Here is a 20,013-nt window from a genome sequence, read left to right as displayed (position 1 = left end):
AAATTTATTGGCTCACATTTACCAGACTCCAAAAATAAGATGGTCTGGGCTGTGTTCCTTGGCATTTCTCTTGACTTTTGCCCTCTTCCACATGAAGGTTTGCACATTTCCAGGCCACGTGCCAGATGGCGGCAATATTCCACATATATGACAAAGTTCAGAGTAGGAAATGGTTGCTTCAAAAAACTCCACAGGAAGACTTGACCAGAAACACTGCTCCACATCGCTTCTCATTTCTCATTGGTTTAAGTCAGATCACATTTTCCATCCTGAGCCAATGGCTTTCAGTAGGGATTCATGTACCCTGAGACCAGTCAGATTTGATGCCAAAACCATGGTAAAGAACTAGGTGTAGATAAGGAGGGATACACAGGCTGATCCTATTCTCATGGGAGGAAGAGTGGGAAGGAAAACACCTGTGAGGGCAATGAAATATGGACTACTGACATCCTCTTACATTTTCTTCCTGCTATATAGTCTATTTTGAAATGTAGGTGACTGCATTCCCCAAACCAAGAGAATTTTGTTAACTATCTAGTATCCCATCCAGTTCTAAGCTCAAGATATCAAGAGGCAATGTCCTCCCTGTCAGTATTACCTACTCATGATACAGTCGGTGTTTCCAGGACTTCTCTCTGGTGACTTCTACAAAAATAATTAAGTGACCAAATAGTAAGAGGAGGTAGGTACCAACCTAAGAAATAACTCTTAGAAATTGTATTCATTTTATTATAATAAAATGAATACAAGATTAATTTCATCCACACTCATGATGTTCATTTCATTACATCAGTTACTGCAGTCAGTTAATCTTTTGACCTCAGAATGCCATTTTGGATTGCAAAAATAAGTCTGTGAAAGGGGCTTAGAAAGAGTATTTTGACAATTGTTCTGCTCTGAAACAGCCAAGCTAGTATTTGCTGAAGCATCACTGCTGTGTTCTTGCATCAGACCCATTAGTTATTTAACCAAAGTATAAGGTATCCTGATAAGGTTGAAATGGCCATGCACATAGGAGTTTAGAATATTCTCCTACCCATGTGCTGATTCTACTTACCAAAAATTCCAGGGAACTAGCTCTGTGTTGTCAGAGAATTCTCCTACGAGGGAAACTACTCCTTAAATCAAGTATTTCTTTGTTGAAAGAATTTCCAAGTAGGTTTGGAATTCTCAAATAACATAAAAAAAAATACAGTAACGGTAAAACGTGCTCTGATATCAGATTAAATCAGTTTATTAGAAAGGAAAAGAAAAAGACCTCTTGCTCTATTTTTAACTAGAGAAATAAGAGGGAAAATAGAAGAAAATAGAAGGAAAATAGAGTGGATATTCAATGAAATAAGTAAAATTAATATGAATAGTATTTCTATTTGTCTCTCTTCTAGGTGCCACAATACAGCCTTTAGCTAGGTAATAGCTTAAATTGACTGTGAAGGAGCTGTGAGGTCGCAGTCTAGAAACCTTAACAAGTTGATCAGTATTAGAAGTCAGATATATACAGGTGGCTTTGTAACCAGAAAGAAGTTTGGTAACTCCTAGAAACCAAGTAGGTTGGGCAGCAGAATCCAGATTTATAGCACAGGGAAGGGAAGCTGCAGACTCCATAACTTAGGGGTCTGAAGCCACTGGTTCCACAGCCCAGGGAGCAGAAGCTTCTGGATCCACAGCCCAGGGAGTAGTCTCTAGTGGACCCACAGCTAAGAGACCCAGAGTAAGTTGACAGGGAGGGACCGCAGAGTGTGGAGGTCCTCAGGCGGTAGCAGGACACCTGGCAGGGGCTGGACACTGCATGGGACGTCTGGCATCTGGCAGGCTCACGGCAGGCCTCCTGACAGCCCCTGTAGACAGAGGAGCCCAGCTGGCAGGGGCGGGGAGAGCAGAGGTCGGTGCTGCAGACCAGGCTGCTGGGGTAGGAAGAGCCACAGGAGGAGCCTGGGTAGCGCAGGTAGCTCCCGAGGGAGCAGGAGGAGAAGTTTCTGGAGCAGCAGTTGTAGGACATGTTGACAGGTTACATAAGTTCAGCTGAGTTACAGGGAGATGTTCTGGTCTCTTTGCCATCTCTCAGCCATGTTTATACATATAAACCTTCTCTATGCTACATGTGACGCAGATCCTCCCCATTCTTGAGCCTGTCTTGTCATGAACATAACTAATTAACCTAGGCTATAATTATAACTGAACACATTCACAAGTTCTTAACTGCTGTTTAATTATTCTGGTTTATAGAAGCCACTCTGCTTCTCTCTCTCTCAATTTCTGTCCTTTTTTTTTTCTTTCAGAAATAAGGTGTGGTTTGCCTTCAAAGACTTTGGTCATGATGCACCTAGTTCCCTCCCTTCTTCACTGAGCTTGACCATGAGGATTTTGAGCATGAAAGTGCAAATTGCTACCAATAATATACTTCTAACAGTCACCTCCTTATCATTATTTTCTGTATGTTTTAGTGAGCATTTAGTATATGTACAACATTGAAAATTGTGCTGTCATTTAATCCTTGCAACACCTTATGAGATAGGAATTGTCACCAATTTAGTAACCCTGGTGTGTTTATTCAAATTTCCATAGAGACCATCATTTTTCAAGCTGTCTTCTATTTGTGCTCTCATTTAGCTTATCACCAAGCACCTCATGCTTCATCCAGCATGGAGTCAGTGGATTCTTTTTCCATGTGAGGGAGAGAAGTCTTTGGCAAACTTAGACTATCATTGAGAATAATTGGAGCAAAATGGGTATATCTTGAGTGTGTTGACTGCCAATGAAATACATTTGCAAAAACTTGAATTTTAATAGTGTGCTATAACCTTTGCCAACTCAGTTGGGAGTGAAAAATGAGACGCCTTCGAGAGTGATTCATTTCACTCCCTGCTGAGCTTCTTTTCTGCTCATCCTTCTAGAAAGACAAAGCAGCATAAAATTTACCTTCATATTAAGTAGCTAAAATTATCCCTATTACTTGAAAAAAATCAGTGGGATAAAGAAAAGTCCTGGAATTGGAGATGTCTTTTTTTCATTTATTATAGTGTCTGACTTCTTCTTTAAAGCATCTTTTAGAAATTGGAAGGCAAAAAGCTATTTTTGCAATTTGATCTTTTCTATTTGTTTCACAGATGATTGTTTTCTCTAATCCCCATATAGAACTTCCTTGTCTGGTACCAAAGGAATGGTCTTCCCGTTGTTTGCTTACAAATTTCTATTAAGTGTATTCCTCAGTTCTCCAAATCCTCATTCATTAAAACCAAAATCAAATTCCTCATATCTGACCGGTGTTCATCTCAACTAAGCCTTAACTCTTCTGCTATAAGGATCTTAGCATCTACAAGCTGGTACATTGGGGTGAACACACACACACACATTGTGGAGAAATTGCAAAGGATGTCTTCTGAAATGGGTTATGCAGAAAGAGTAAGATTTTAGTTGTTTGAATGTACAGGACAGTCCCTTGTGTGGAAAGTACCTCAGGGTCAGCAAAGAGCTAAGTTTTCTTTGGTCCAGTACCTGGCACACAATAGGTGCTCCGAATACTTTATGAAATGAAGGAAGATTATCAAATCATTACCTTTTAGTTTTATATTTATCTAAAATTACTATATGCATGTGAATTGTTTTTTTCTTTTTAAAGTTCCCTTAATAAAATGGGAAGTGAATATAAATATCTCTTTCATAATTAAATATAACCCTCAAATAATTGTAACAAGTTCAGTGCTTGAAGCTAAATATCTGTCCCCCACCCTGATCCTAAACAAAGCTGCCTTTGGGGCCTTGATCCGTTATGATTTGTTTCTCTTTCCACCATCTTTATCTTCGTCCAGTCTAATGGTTCTGTTTTCTCAGCTTTATAAACATGGTCAATCTTCTTCAAACCATAATTTAAAATGGTGTCATTTCCTCCATGATTACATAGTTTTTCTTATTTTTGAAGGCAGAATTCTCTAAAGAGTTGTGCAATCCATTTGACAACTATCTCACTTCTTATTCTCTCTTCATGACCATATTGTTTCTAACCAGTTTAACACTCTCCTGAAGTTTCACTGACGTGGTCAGCGGTGGCTCTATGCTGCTGAGTGCAATGGATGATTGTAGGGTGATCCTATGTGAATGTTTAACCACATCTTATACATGTGACTGTGCCTTTGGTCTTGAAATATGTTCATGTATGTACTTCCATGATATCATATGCCTCGTCTTCTATCTTTCATCTAATTCTCTGTTACTCCTAATTGAGTTCTTTCTTTGGGTACAAAAGCAGTTCTGGTGGACAAGCCCCACTGTAGTTCCAAGTGGTCTTCTTTCTTGGGGGAACTGCTAAACCACAACAGGCCTGTTTTATTGTCCAAAATTGTCTCATCCAATCTTTTCTATCCCTGCATGATTGATCTTAAAACAAAGAGCTGGTCATATCACTCTCCTGATTAAAACTCCCTCACTGCTTTCAAATACACATATGATAAAACACAAAAGCTCTACATGATTGCAGGGCTGTGTCGCTGGGTCCCTGCCTCTGTCTCTAACCTCATCTTCACACCACACTCCCTTCTCACAAGTACACTGCCTCTGCTACACGATTAAAATATCTCAAGTTTTTCCACCACAGGGACATGCTATTTTCTCTGCCTTGAATGTTCTTTCTTCATCTGGATAATTAAGATAATTAATCTTTTCCTCATTATCAAACCACCATATCCCACAATAAATTAGTTTCCCCACGTTTCACAATAAATTAGTTTCCCCATGTTTTGATATCTGTCAGCCCTGTACTTAATTCTTTCATTTGTGTAACATACTTATTTTTCAAACTGTCCTTTAGACTAGGGCAGAGCTACTTAAAGTGTATATCAAAAAGGAAATCTTCATCGCCTCCTTCATTAAGAAGTCTTGCATGATAAAAAATGTCAGCTTAACCAAATCATATGACCCACTCTGAGTAGCATATCTCTGACTATAACCTTGGGGTGGGGGTGGAAGGGTGGAGAGTAAGCAATGACTGTACTCTTTCTTATTCAAAGCTGAATCTTCAGCTCAAGAATAGTCAAAGTTATACAGTTGTTGCTCAGTAAAAACTTATTTAATGGATAAATTGGAAAATCAATGGTTTTATCATCACCTAAATATCTTCTATTTTATCCAATCTCTGGACCTCTAGACTTTTGCCTGATGCACATATCCCTTGGGTGTTTCACAAAAACAGAAAACTCAGCAGAGGTTGAGCTGTTCCCATAAACCATCTTTTTGTGCAGACCTGCTTCTATTCTTGTGCACCCAGTCTTAGTTACAGTATTCCATCTATGCAATTCTAAAAACAAGATCCCTGGGAGGTATCTTTTTCACTGTCTTACTTCCTCACTTCCCATCTTCAATTTCAGAGCAGCATGTCTTGTTATTTTTTTATCTAGAAAACATGTTAGAATCTTTTGCCTTCCTATTTTGCTGTAACTCAGTATTTGGCCTTTGTTATTGCAGGTGGTCCTCAGGGGGCCCCCAGCCTCCGTTCTTGCCTATCTCAACTCTAGTGAGGCATTTCTCTGAATTGTTTTTTTCTAAAAGTCTACTTTGGCCTTTACAGACTTGAATTAATTTTCCCTAGTATTATATGCAAGCCATCCTATGATCCAACCCTCAATTATCTCACATCTGGTGTTTCTATGTAATTTTATCTTCAAAAGATACTAGATCATTTCAGCTCACCCAAAACTGAAGGCAGAAAAGAAGTCAGTCAGGCAAAAGGGTCTTGTTTTGAGAAGCTCAGCATCAACAAGGAATGTCAGATAGATTATAGCTAGATTACAAGGCACTTGGTAAGTCATGGCAGGGGCTGGATATTCTTCAAAAGTCCAAAATTCTCTGAAAATTAAAAACTTTTTTTAGAACTATTTTGGAGGTGAAAGATGGTATGATCTGTTCCCTTTAGATGGAATCACATGACTCAAATGAATGGAAATGAAGCATAGTCTCTTTTTCCTCCTTCTTAATGTCAATGTCTTATGTTGTATCTCAGAAATAAATCAATGTGTTTGACTTTGGGGTATTGCCCACATACTACCTGGGGTATTAGAGATTACATATGTTTTTTATTCATTCTATTATCTTTCTAAAATCTGAAAAACTCTGGATTCCAAAACTCCTCTGTCCCCACTGGCTTAGACAAGGGAATATGGATTTGTAGCAATGAGAAGCCATTGATAGGTTATAGATAGATAAAGATATAACTAGATAAAATTCGCCTCTTACAGAGAGGTCTCTGGCTGCGGTGTGAGGAATGGACTGGAACATTGCACAGGAGTAAGAGTGGGCACCAGGACTCAGGCCCTGGCAGTACGATTCAATAGCCTATATTCTTAACCACAGTGGTTAAGACTGCCTCCCATGAAAATGGTTATTAAAGCCCAGAAACATGTGTAAAATGAGATGAGAATGGGGACTAGGGTGGCAGCCTGAGAAAACCTTATATTTAAAGAACTAACAAACAGAAATCCACAAAGGACTGAGAAGGAATGGCCAAGGAAGCCAAAGGAAAACTGGGAGTGCAACAAAGTTAAGTTAAAAATGTGTTGCAAATAGAGGAATGCAGTCCAAAGTATCTCATGTTGGAGGAAGGCCGGTGAGATGATCCCCCTGGAAGTTAGGCACCTCACTATCAGAGACTGTGTATATATATAATGTGCTATATATATATTTGCTTGTTTTCTTGTCATTTGTGTTTTCTGTTACTTTGGAAAGGGCCACAATTTCAACAGTTACTGGTACATAGTGGTGCTAAATAAACACTTATTAAACTGAACCATTTTGCCCAATGTTTTTAATATATTATCATGAAATTTAAAGTCTAGAAAGACTAATTCAAGTCAATTCAGTAAGCATCCACTGAGGCACAAAATGCTGTTGTGGGAGGTCAGGATGAGGAGGAACTAAGAAATGACCCCCTTCAAAGGAGGTATGCCTTCATCTGCCTTGGGAAAATGAGTACAAGTATGTAAAGAGAAGATAACTGACTTTGAAGTGTGTTACAGGCAATTAAGTGCTCATCTTTAAAATGCCTCAGCTACTATACAAAGCTGAATAAAGTCCTTTGCCCTCTGCATTTGCATATACTGTGAATTACTTTGAGTTCTGTTTATGTTTTATGTAGAAAGTAGAAATTCTCTAATTCGAAGTCATTTTAGACTACAGGATTTTCCTGCTTATACAAATGGGCTGTCCTTGCTCTGATTTACAGATTGCTTCTTACAAAATCAACAGCTAAAGGTATCCAAATAGTAGTCTGTCATGTACAAAATGCAACCCTAGTAAAACAGTAATTCTCCCAAAATGAAGGAAAACTTGATTGTGTTTGAATCCCATAAAATGTTAGTTAATTAAATAGGAATATGCCTGTCACATCGTAGAACAAGAACACATGAAATAACCTCTTAATTTCTCTTGAATATAACTTCTCTTATTATCTGACATTTAAAATTCTAAGACAGTTTCCTAACTTTGACTATTCTCTGATTGTATAATGACAATAAAGCGTGTGTCTCTGAGACAAACTAAGTAGTTGGTAGTCAGTCAATTCCTGAAGCAAGGAGTGGTAGTAAATAAATATAATAGAAAGCAGCACTTCCTGTAGAAGTACAAAGAGGCATTGATTAAGCTGATTTATAGAAGCCAGTTCTGTAGGCTGGTATGCATTGAGTTAACAGGACATCCTTAGTAGAGAAGAGTTTTTATGGCGGAAGCTGGGATGGTAATTCAGGTTTGAGGAATCACATGATCTGCAGTTTAAGATTGGCAGCTATTGAATTCATCGTCTCTGGAAAAAGAATGGTTTCTGGCTGCTCTTGAGCTTACAGTAGCTGTCTTGAGAGTCACGACAGAGAGCCCTGTTGGTGGAGACAGGGAGAACAGAGATCAGGGTGTGGACAGAGTGGCTGAGGGAGAGGAGCTACAGGAAAAAGGCTGGGCAGACCCAGAATTCTGTGAGAGAGCAGGAAGTGAAGTTTCCAGCCTAGCAGCTATCACATGTTAGCACTGTATCTAATTCATTTGTCATCATGTCAGAGAGTGCCTCAGTGTTCCCTCCTGGCCTAGAGGCCTTATGTGCTCACCTTGTGGGTGAGATGTACTTGACTGCCAACTTCAATATCCTTCTACACTGCAGCTTACATAAAAACATTGTAGTGTGTGCTGTCTAACTTCAGTCAAATTGATTACACCATCATAAACACGCTTACTTGCATTTTAAAGCTAAAGGCCAGTTTACAATCTTGCCTTGGGCTTCAGATGATTACTCCGTACTCAGAACAGTTGGCCATCATTGTTCATTTAATCTGTGACTCAGGGGGTCATTTACAGGATGCTGAGATACAACTCTTCTTTCCTCTCTACTTACAGTATTGTATTTTGTTGTGATTCTTTTCTCAGTCATTCTTAATGTGGCTTGCCATATTATAAAGCATGTGCTTATATTCAGTAACAACTAATATGTCTGATATAAATGGTGCATAAAAGACAAAGGTAATATTGCATGATCATGATATCCCATAAGAATAAAATGAGTTTTAAGGAAAAACAATTTTGCTTGGCTCTCTTTCCCAGCTGGATGAATATGGTAGTGCTTCATATAAGTGGACTTAAATTATATTAGCTAAGAAGATGGAAATTTCAGCCCAAATACTTCTAAAAAGCAATCTACTATCAAATTTATAGTGTGTAAATTTTTAACATCCCCTAGGGGCAGTATTTATAAGCAGTAAAGCAAATAACAAATTATTTTCTTCAAGCACATTTAAAATTGCTAAACATTTAAATAACCAAGTTCTAAAGCAATGTTACAGATAGTCACACTTCCATATCATGTGAGGGTGGGCAGTACTTCTTAAGATCCTTAGTTAACGTAGATAATAGGCATGTAGTGGCTTGCAGTGCAGACAGACACTGGTGAAAACCAGGAGTTAAAGGCAGAGAGGTAAGACTTCCCAGAAGGATCACAATATAAAAGAAAACTTGAAAAAAAGACAGATAGGAAGAAAATTAAGAAGAAATTCTGAATTATATTACACCCAGTATAAAAATATGTATACATTACAAAGGAAGTGGATTAAAACTTGTTTATTTCCATATTTATGGTGTTTGGGAGGGAATGAAATACACTATTGTATTCTTTAGTGGGTATTTTAAATGTTCAGGATTGAGAGGCTAAATATTTAATTTTAGGCTATAGAAACGAATAGGATGTTTATGGCTCATGCAACCAGAGTTAGGTCAAGGGACTCATAAGCATTTATTTTTTGGACAAGAGTTGCATACATTTATAGCCCAATAATAGTTAACATTTACAGACTGCTTTCCACATTCAGGAAGTCTTCTACTTGCTTTCTGTATCTTATCATTGGCTCCCCATCATAACCCTATGATATAAATACTATCATCATCTCTCTTTTCCATGGAAGGAAATTGACTTTTTGAGAGGTTCCATGATATATACAAGTAGCCCCTGAGTGTTAGAGTCCAGGATTCAAATATGCTAATGTTTCTTCAGGAGTCCATGTTTAAACAGTTTAAATGACATCACTTGTATAGCAGACAAGCTAATGACCAAGTAAAGAACATCAGTAACAGCACCACTAGGATTCAGCAGCCTGTAAGCGCTGTGCCTTCATTCCCTGCCCAGATTGGCAAGACTTCAGAGTTCAACAGGCAGAGGTAATAACTTATGTTGCTCATGCATTTGGAGCTTCAAGATTATTGGTAAGCATTTCTCTGGTTGGCATTCTCAACAGAACCTTGACACAGTGTTGATTCAGAATGTTACCTCGAAGGATGGCATCTGGTGGGCCCATGGGCACCAGGTGGCGCTTTGTGTCCATGGTCATGCTTTCTGAACTTCTCATTGGCTTTCATCATAGGCTGCAGTGATTTCTAGGGGACCCGCATCTCTGCACATTTTTTTTCTTTTTGCCTGTTGTACTCTGACCTGACTTAATAATCAGTGAAGATATAGGCAAGGAAATGTATTATATTAGTTACAAGTAAGCTTTGGAACACAAAATATTATTTTTCACCATTTCTGAAAAAGCAAGTTATTTTGCATCTGCTTGAAATAGTGATGCCTTCTGCATACATGTTGAGATCTCAGTAAACCAGATCAAAGCTTATTCTATACTCCTCCTACTTGCTAAAAGGAGATGAATAATGTGAACACTAATTGTCAAATATATGGTAGTCACATCATGTATCAAGGGAAATGTGCTAAAAGAACAAAGATATCTGAGGCACAGCATCCTCAATAAATTCAAAATTTTAAATCTCCTATTCTGTATTACATAATTCTCATATATATATATATTACTCATAATAGCCCTGTGAATTAACTAATATTATTTTCATTTTTTGGACAAAAAGATATAGTGATATGTCAAATAATCCATCAAGAAGTATTTTAATAAAACATTATAAAGACAGAAAGTGAGACTAGGTCTGTCTGTTTCCAGATATTTCACTATCCAGCCCTGTCTTCTGTGTTTGTTAAGGCACAATATAAAGCTACAAATGCTGAGGACCAAATTCATGATGCAGATGAGGTGAACTTCTATCACTAAGCTCTTTAGCACTTAAAACCTCTCTCAGAAGATAAGATAAAAATGGAGGGGAAAGGAGAAAACCCCAGGCAGAGTGCTGAACCACACAACAGAAGGTATAAAACAGGAAAGGAAAAGCAAAGTCATTTTAGAATCCAGGACCATATTCTTTTCCCATCTAGAATTTGGAAATGAAAAACTTGCTGAGCAAATTCCATCTCATGACTTCAGTAAATGTAGGCTCACTGTACAGAGCAGTCCCCCTCCAAGGGTTGATAATCGATTAAGAGAATGTTGCTACATCATCCTCCCAGAATGAAGTTTGCAGCTCCCGAGGATGTGCTAAATGTGGTCTGTTTGTTTTTCTTGCTTAATCTAGTGCAATAATAGGCCATGAAAAATCACCCTAAAATTGTTGAAGCTAAAGCTTTTTTCAGCTTTGGTTTATAAGCTGAGGAAAATGAGCAATCAGTGGTGCTTCTTCATCATAGTGGTACAATATCTATAAGACACAGAAAATGAAGTCCTCTGGAATCAATTTTATAGTCAAGACATTAACCTCTCTGGTCATGTGCCCAGCAGGAAGAGTAGGCTGTTAAAACACAGAATCAGCCACTATTCACTCTTTTTATGATTATGAGTGTGATAAGAGCTTCCTCTTCAACTACATGTCTGGGGTTATTTATCTGGTAAAGTACCAAAAAGAGAGTATATATAGAAGAAAAATTTATGTATTATCCCTTTGCAGAAATTCCCTGAGATTAGGGTAATAATTTATTACCTGGAGAATGAGTTTTGACTTAACTTGATTTTGACTAAAAATTACAATCATATCTGGTCCAAAGAGCTTGGGGAAAATGCTGTGTTTCTGTCAACTCTAGTACAGAGAACAGGTAGCTGAGGGGTTTGGGACAATAATCGGCTTCTCTCTTTTTTGTATTTTACAATATGCATAAGCATTTTAAAAAACCTCTTAAAGGGGAAGAAAGCAAAACTGATTAATTTGATTAGTAGAATACTCCTCATGTAAATGTACATTTTGTATCTAATCTAATATATCTTATGACCAGTGTCCAAGAGATAAACCTTGGGAAATGAGGCTTTAGTCATTTGGGACTTAGAGTCGAGGGATTTTACTGACCCCATCAGGAAACAAAATGGAGATTGAAGAGAAATCTTATAAATTCTGAATAGACATGTGGTGAACATGGAGGAAAAGAAAAACTTTGGGTGATTTCTAATCCTTTGACTTATTCACACCCCTCATATCACCCTTAGCAGATGAAGAGCTTCTATGCATGGATGATAATAGAACCTTGTCGCTTTAACTGACAGACTTAAGCGTGTCAAGTGAATATCCCAGAAATGCCCTTTATGAATCTTGTATCACATCTTACCAGTCAATAATCTCAATAATCTACTCATGCTCTCAACATATGGCTAACTTTCATTAAGCTCTTTTTTTAAATAAGTATAAACTCACAGCAAGTTGCAAAATAATACAGAGTCCTGGGATCCTCACCAAAATTCCCCTAATAGTGACATCTTACGTAACTGCACTATGATGTCAAAGCCAGGAAACACTCATTGGTGCAATACTGTTGGCCAGACTACAGATCTTATTCCACTTTACCGGTTTAAACCTGTACTCATTTGTGTGTATATGTGTATGTATACAGTTGTATGCAATATTATTCCATCTATAGATTTGTGTAACCACTGCCACAAAGATGAAGAACTGTTCTCTCAAGGTTAACTGTTTAATGTTATAAAAATTAAAAGGTAATGAATCAAAAATATGAACCACCTACTTTGTCCTTTCATATTTACATAATGTTATTTAATTAAAGCTGAGCTTTTAAAGAAGAGTGAAGCTTGTTTTTCCTAAGCCACGCTGTTCAACGGCAGTGCAGCAGCCAAGAGGTGGGGTAGGGCAGGAAGAAAAACCAAGTCATAATATCACATCCTTATGTACCAATATCCTTTTATCCAAGTCAAAGCAGACTATTAGAAAAGCAGAGTTGGAAAATAGAGTAGCTCTTTCTATGACATGGTGTGCATAATTTCTTTTTCTTTTTAGTTTCTATATTAAGAGAAAGACCATTGTTCACACGGTTGCAGTATAGGTATGACTGTATTTAAAAGTAATATTACATATAATGTCAGAAAAAAATTTGTGATAGACTTTGTAACAGGAAACATGAGAATGAATTACTATGTGGCCTTTCTAGTTCATTCAGGGTATTTCCACTTTTCATTGCTTTTTATTCATTGTAGAGAATTGATAATAATACAAATGATTCTTGTCTGTAGAAATGAAAATGATTTCTGTGCAGTGCAATGCCATTAGTTTTTACTCTGTGTCTGGTGACCCCTTTACAGCCATATTTGTAGATTCATTTCAGCATCTCTGACAGCCTATATAAATGTCTTCTTTGCATTTTCCTTTGAACCAGTGGTTGCTTCTTAATGATCCCTTCATTTGTTAACAAGTAAAATAAAATATTTCAAATGTGTTTTTTATTTGTCTGAGAATCATGACTTTACCATTTGGGAAAATTATCTCAACACTATTAGGTTTTATATTGCATCACATTGTAAACATTTGTCTTCTGTTCCTGATACCCCAGCCCATATGGAGAATTTAAACTGTAATTGGATCATAAACACACCTCCACAACATGCTACTGAGATCATATAATATGGATAGGTTGCTGATGCTGAAAGAAGACTTAGACATCCCAGATTATCAAGGACCATCACTGTACTTCATGTATTTCATGAGTGTGAAGCAATGAATATAAGATCAAAATCTAATTAACAAGAAAACCAGGAATAGAACCAGGGTCCCAACATATTCTTTACTTCCTCTATTTCCCTTTATATGATGTCATGAAAGGAAAAAGAAAATTAAGACTTTGAAACTCTAGTGTGCGTATAGTAATCCTATAAACAGCAATATTCCTTTAAGCTGAAAATTTAGTGTATATTTAACAGGAAAATAGTTATTTAAAACCTATCGCATCTGTAAGATACACCAGAACACACACACACACACTCGTGAAATACTATGTGCACAGTTTTTGTACCAGTAAGTTAAATCTCCACAATCTCATTTTTCTCTTTTTTTTTTCTACTTGCTTTTAAGGATCTACTTCATTACAAAGGGTAAGCCTTGAAATGAAACATTACGAAGATTTAAGAATTTTTTAATGGATTAATCAAACAGAAGGGTTAATGGACAAAGATTACATTTCTCTAAATAGATGTTTGCCTGTCCTGTCCTAAAGGGTATCTCAAAGCCCCTATAGTTGATCTGGGGACAGACCATTGTCCAATAAATGAATATTTAACTCTGACAATAATTGGTTGTGGAAAGAGGAATCACTATCACTAGAAGATTGTGCAGTTTTTGCATTAAAAATTAGATCATGCAGCAGTTGGATGTGTGACCCCCACACACAGACTGGTTGGCAAAATGCATAATTTACAGAGGAAAGTAGGTTGGGTGGCAGAAATAGGGTCTGCAACCCAGAAGTGGCACTTGTTGTGTCCCAACCAGAGGTAGTTTGCGGGGACAGCAGAAGGTGCAGTTCCTGGATGACATGCATGTGACAGTCAACATAAGGCAATAATTAAATAGAAGAGGATGTGCAGGATAGGACGAGGGCTTGGGCGAGGTGAGTGCGGAGCCTAGGGTGTGATGTTTAAGGAGGCAATCCCCTGTACAACTCTAATATGAGTGTTCCCTTAAGAATGAGACGCTGCAGTAAACCAAATTGATGGGATGAGAACAATCATAGCAGGACACTAGGAAATCAGAAAACCCCTAAGGGGACAGTAAAGGGAAATTTCCAGAGCAGCAGTATATCAGGCATGGTGAGACATAGGATTTTCTGTTGGATAGATACACAGAGTATTTGAATTTGAATGATAAATTACATTTCCTGAATTCAGAGTACAGTGCCTCTCAAGCTATGGTCTGCATCCCTGAACTCTGTCCTGTGTGTTAGCATTTTATTAGACTGTTAATTGCAACCAAATGAGTCCCCAGTCACATAAATAAGCATATTAATTTTGCTACCCAAAAATAACATGAACCCAAAGAACTATTCCCACATACTAAATGTGAAGGTTATTTTTTATCATTAACATCTTGTCACTCCAGATGCAAAGCTCAGGCTTTCATGAGCATCTGTGTTGTTTCTGTCTCTATTTCTGGGCCTGTAGGGTTGGTCAATCTCAATTTATTAATTCATTATTCTGTAATTAATTTTAAGTTTTACATATTATTTTCTTTTTATTATTACGTAATTTCTGATCTCCTGCTGCCCAGATATCACCGTTTAATAAAACATAACTTGCAGTTTTCCTCCCCAAACCCTCACCATATCCTTCCAAACAATTGTGCCATTGCTTCTGCAGCGACCACGTCCTCAAGTTCCCTTCACACCAAGATGATGGGAGATTTGTCTCTCTCACTAACATGAACTAACTCTCTCAAGGCAGTGGTCATGGTCTTTTCTAAGTTCTCAGCATTTGTCACAGAAGACTTCTAAAGTAAAGGTAAAGCTCAAAATATATCTACTGAGCTGAATTGAGCACAAATTGCTGATGGCACCAGTGTATTGAGGGAGTTAGAGTTAGGGTGGTTATGGATGAGCAGACTGAACTGAAAGGTAGGCGACCCTCTTCACTCTTCGCTTTTTCTTAGCCACCGATAGAGCCCAGCCTTCCACTGCCTGCTCCGTCACCGTCATGCTGCCAGTCACGGATCCAGTGTTACCAGGTGCCTGAACTCAATCGGGCACTAGAGGGTGAGTGTAGAGAAGAACAGAATGCACAAAAGAGGTGAAAGATCACAGAGAGAAGGAAAGCGAGAGAAAAGGGGGAGAAGAAAAGCAGAGAGGTGAGAGAAAAAAATAAATGGAATCAGCTTGATAAGATACTAAGAAAAGATTATTACTGTGTAAGGAATTAACCATGCAAAGGATATTCACCTTTTCTGATCCCTGAATTCTGAATCTGCACATTATACTTGGAAAAGTTTAAATATTAAAACTTTTCTGATGTATGCATTGCCTCTCCTATCCTTGGCCTCCCTGTTTTAATTTTTAGCTTCTCACCTCAAAGATTCCATTATAAAGGGGGAAAACCTCCAAGTTCTTCTAGAACCAGATCTTCTAGTTTACTGGATATCCTTTCTTCCCATCTTGGGATTGTTCTTAGTTTTAAACAATTGTCTGTACTCATCACTGCCTTTTGGGCCTGGTGCCTTCCTTGGTAGAAGCTTCTAGTTCTGTTAGATTCACTGAATGCACTCCCAGGACATTCTCACTGGTCACACTACTGCCATCCCTTTGAGTTCATTCTCCAAAATGGTTTCTCCCTCATTTTACTCATTCCACATTATTTTAAGAAGAATTAGCAGTCTTCCCTCCCTGTTAATGGCAATAATTCAGGCTTACAGGATCTTTTGCCTTACTCATAAAATATTCAATGCCTATTAACACCAAAGTCAGTGAGTAACTCTGAACTGAGATGACACATCTCTTATTAATTATTACTCTTTGGATGAGAGTGACAGAAATCTTATTTTAATTACTTTAATTAGTTTAAACCAAGAGGAGACTTTATTGGCCCATATAATCAAAGTGCATGAAGGACCAGTAAGTCTGGCATAAAGGGTGATGGGAACCAGAAACTCTGGTACTGCCAGGAAATTCTACATCCCTCTTCTCTATCCTTATATTTTCTGCCTTGGGCAGGCTTTTCTGCACAGACCTTATTCCCACACATCCATACTTAGCCCATTATTAAGCCCTCTTTTCTCAGATTCAACTAGAAAAAGCTTGAGGAAAAGGTTTCAGGGAAGACAAACCAATAAATGCTCATGAAGCATAATTGGAGCAAAGAGTAATCTTTGTTATTCTACCACTCATGGTGAGTTATTATTAAATATGTGATGGGAAAGTGTGTCACTACATTTAGCCTCTGAGACAAATAACTTGCTCAAAAAAATAAAAGATGCAAAGGGGCTCTCCTGTTTCAGATCTAAGTAAAAGGGAGATTTTGTTTTCACTATCACACCTGAGCAATGGATCCCAAGGATACCCAGGCAGGTTATAAGATTCAGAACATTGCAAGTAACCTAATCTTACCCTCAATTCAGTGCACATGTCACTAAAGAAAGGGTGGGGGTAATTCATCTTCTGTTAGTTGAGAGACTCAATAACTTCAAAGAAAAGTATCCAGGTTGTAATAATTTTTAATTCATAAATATATATCTACTTATAATAAACCAAAATATTCCTCCCTGTAAATCTTTCTTTTCCTTACAGTTTTAAACTTTAAGACTATCTCCTCTTTCTTCTTCTCTCTTACAGCCAACCATACACACACACATATGTGCGTGCACACACACACACACACCTCAAATAACACATTTTTAATATACTTAAAGACAAGATTAATGCCCTCCAAACCTAACACCTCATCATTTTCCTTTTCATGTCAATATACCAGATTTATGCAAATATTTTATGTTTTATAAACTTCACCTAGTTGACATCTCTGGACAAACTCAAATTCAATATTGGTTTGGAAATGTAAACTCAAAGCAAAGTATAGTTGTTAGCATAAGGTGTCCTCATTGAAAACATGATGAGAATGTTTCTATTGGGGTGTACCCTTAATACAAGCCTACCAGCTTTGACAGTGGAACACATGCACACTCATTAGCTCTTAGGCACTGGAGTGTCTAGAGAATTTTTCCATACACCAATTCTGAAATCATTTCCTAAGGAAATCCAAATGCATCTCCTAGGGAATGTATTCTTATTGTCTAGACCCAAAGATAAATTGAAAATCAAAACTTTGAGAAACAATAAAGAACAATGAGAACAAATCAGATGCAAGAGTGAATGAGTTTATTAGGACAGACAAAACTGAATTTCAGCACATTTTGTAAGAAGAATTATAAATTCTGAATCAATTGCTTCCAAATTACAAATACTGACCTCAATATTTTTGTCATGCATTAATTTCACTTCTGAAATAACTAGTCTATCAGCCAGTGTTTGATGCCAGAAGGCAAAGAGTTGGTGATAAGCAGGGTTAGCTAATATTACCGAAAAAATCCTACAACAGCAACTCTGAGTAAAGACTGAAACATTTTACTCAAAAAGTGGAAACTCAACAAGTTGACCTACAGAAGGCTGATCTATAGGTTGGCCTGTAACAAGAAGACTGGAAGGTCTTAGAAGCCAAGTAGGTTGGGCAGCAGAATCTAGACCCATATCTCAGGGAAGGGAAGCTGCAGACTCTATAACCCAGAGGTTTGAAGCCTCTGGTTCCACAGCTGAGGAAGCAGAAGCTTCTAGATCCACAGCCCAGGGAGTAGCCTCTATTGGACCCACAGCCCACAGATCCAGTATAAGTTGACAGGGAGGGACTGCAGAGCGTGGAGGTCCTCGGGCGGTAGCAGGACACCTGGCAGGGGCTGGACACCACACGGGACGTCTGGCACCTGGCGGGCTCACAGCGGGTCGTCTGACAGCCCCTGTAGACAGAGGAGCCCAGCTGGCAGGGGCGGGGAGAGCAGAGGTCGGTGCTGTAGACCAGGCTGCTGGGGTAGGAAGAGCCACAGGAGGAGCCTGGGTAGCGCAGGTAGCTCCCAAGGGAGCAGGAGGAGAAGTTTCTGGAGCAGCAGTTGTAGGACATGTTGACAAATGTGAGTTCTGTTGAGTGAAGATGACAAGGTTCTGAAGTTTAATGTCTCCTCCTGGACTGAGGCATTTATATACTCTTAACCATGGTTGTGGCATTCTTAACAGTCACCTTTCCCACACTTGAAATCTCTCATTTCCGTATGTGTAATTTAGTGTTATTTTCTGTAATTGCAGATGAATAATTCCTTCCATCTCATATTCATGGGTGAATTCCTGGTGTTGTTATAGTACTAAGTCAATGAACTATTTCAATGTCAGAAATGCTATGACTATATGCCATTAATGCCATCTAATCATGATGAGGAAAGCCCCTAAGACTCATTATGCATTTGTCTTTATTGGCTGGGGGATGCTTAGCTTTAAGGGTAAGAGTTGAGACGAAGTCACTTTTTTTCCATCTCAGTGGAATAAAGACACTCTGTCACCAGTGATTTTTTTTTCCCTAAATTGTTTCATTATCTAAGATTTTTTCCCCTATATTACGTATTGCTTCTCACATCCATTGGAAAGGGGGAAAAAAGAAATTGAGAAACGTGATAGGTCACAGAGGTAAACCAGGACAAGTGTTTAGAGGCAAAATGACTGAGGAGATTAACTGAAACAGTCTCAGTGGATACCAATTTGTGCATGTGTGAAAAGACTCAAATATTCACATTCTTTTGTGGTGAGGGGAGATAACTAGTACCTCTATGAGTTTTTCCAACTGTTTAAATGGTATTACCACTATTTTATCTATAGTTGCAATTCCGATAAAAAAAGGTTCTATATCAATATAATTCATGGTTTTCATGTATGCATTGTCCCTTTTGTCATCAAAAGTTACAGTTTGTCCAGAGATCCTGATCTTCTAGAACACCTTTCATCAGACAGTACAATGTAGATGTTTTTACTTCATATCCTCTCTTACAATATTTTCCTTCATTGTAAAACATATTTTTCCCTACATCACTTCTTTAAGATAATTTTTCCATTGTAAAATATCCACCTATTTTCTTTTATAGAGCTCTGCATGTCAGGCAAACCTGTACTAAAATGAATGTTGAAGCATTTTCTCCAGTTAGAAGGAAAATAATTTCAGAGAGAAACTTGGAATTGCAGGGAAGAATAAGAGGGTCTGAAATATAAGTAACTTAGGTTGAAATGCTCATTATGCTCAACACTAATAAAATGGTTTGTGGTTCTTAATATATAGGTAGAAGTAAACAGTAATAATTAAGAATGATCAACAAAATCTCTTTAAGAAATTACTAAAAAATTAAAAGATTAGAAAAAATTTATAACTTAAAAGGGCAAAGTTGTAGCATTTAACTATTTTATTACTCTCCCCTAAAAGGCATGAAAGGAGATAAGAACATAGAAGATGAAGCAAATAACAAAATAATAAAAATCTAGATGTAAGTCTGAAAGTGCAAACAATTAAAATAAATATAATGACTAAATAAGCCATATAAGAAAATAACAGGCTGGACTAAAAATCAAAACTATTTTCTACTTAAAATAGATTGTCTTAAATATAAGGAAACAGAGAAGGGAAAGTAAAAAGATGTATCAGGCCAAAGAAACAAACAAACAAAAAGGCTAGTTCTGCTTTATTAACTTAAAGTTTGCTATATGATGAGATCTAAAGCATCTTTATTAGATGTAAAGCAAGATATTTCTCAATAACCATTCTGCCAGCCTTCTAAAATGATACACATTTAGATGATATTCATTTAGAAGTTACTTAAAGC

General features: G+C 37.6%; 2 protein-coding genes across 2 annotated transcripts; both read right to left on the bottom strand.

Annotated features, from left to right (window-relative positions):
• Positions 1-1,480: 1,480 nt before the first annotated feature.
• Positions 1,481-2,035, bottom strand: LOC108391721 (keratin-associated protein 13-1-like). Its single transcript, XM_037013041.2, has one exon. The coding sequence runs from the start codon at positions 1,997-1,999 to the stop codon at positions 1,481-1,483; it is 519 nt and encodes a 172-aa protein (XP_036868936.1). The 5' UTR covers positions 2,000-2,035.
• A 15,430-nt stretch (positions 2,036-17,465) lies between these two features.
• LOC118971499 (keratin-associated protein 13-2-like) lies at positions 17,466-18,309 on the bottom strand. The gene has a single exon (XM_073230405.1). The coding sequence runs from the start codon at positions 18,273-18,275 to the stop codon at positions 17,748-17,750; it is 528 nt and encodes a 175-aa protein (XP_073086506.1). The 5' UTR covers positions 18,276-18,309; the 3' UTR covers positions 17,466-17,747.
• Positions 18,310-20,013: the final 1,704 nt, after the last annotated feature.

This window comes from Manis javanica, chromosome 3, assembly GCF_040802235.1.
Source record: "Manis javanica isolate MJ-LG chromosome 3, MJ_LKY, whole genome shotgun sequence".
Classification (NCBI taxonomy): domain Eukaryota; kingdom Metazoa; phylum Chordata; class Mammalia; order Pholidota; family Manidae; genus Manis; species Manis javanica.
This window is presented reverse-complemented; position numbering and strand designations above follow the sequence as displayed.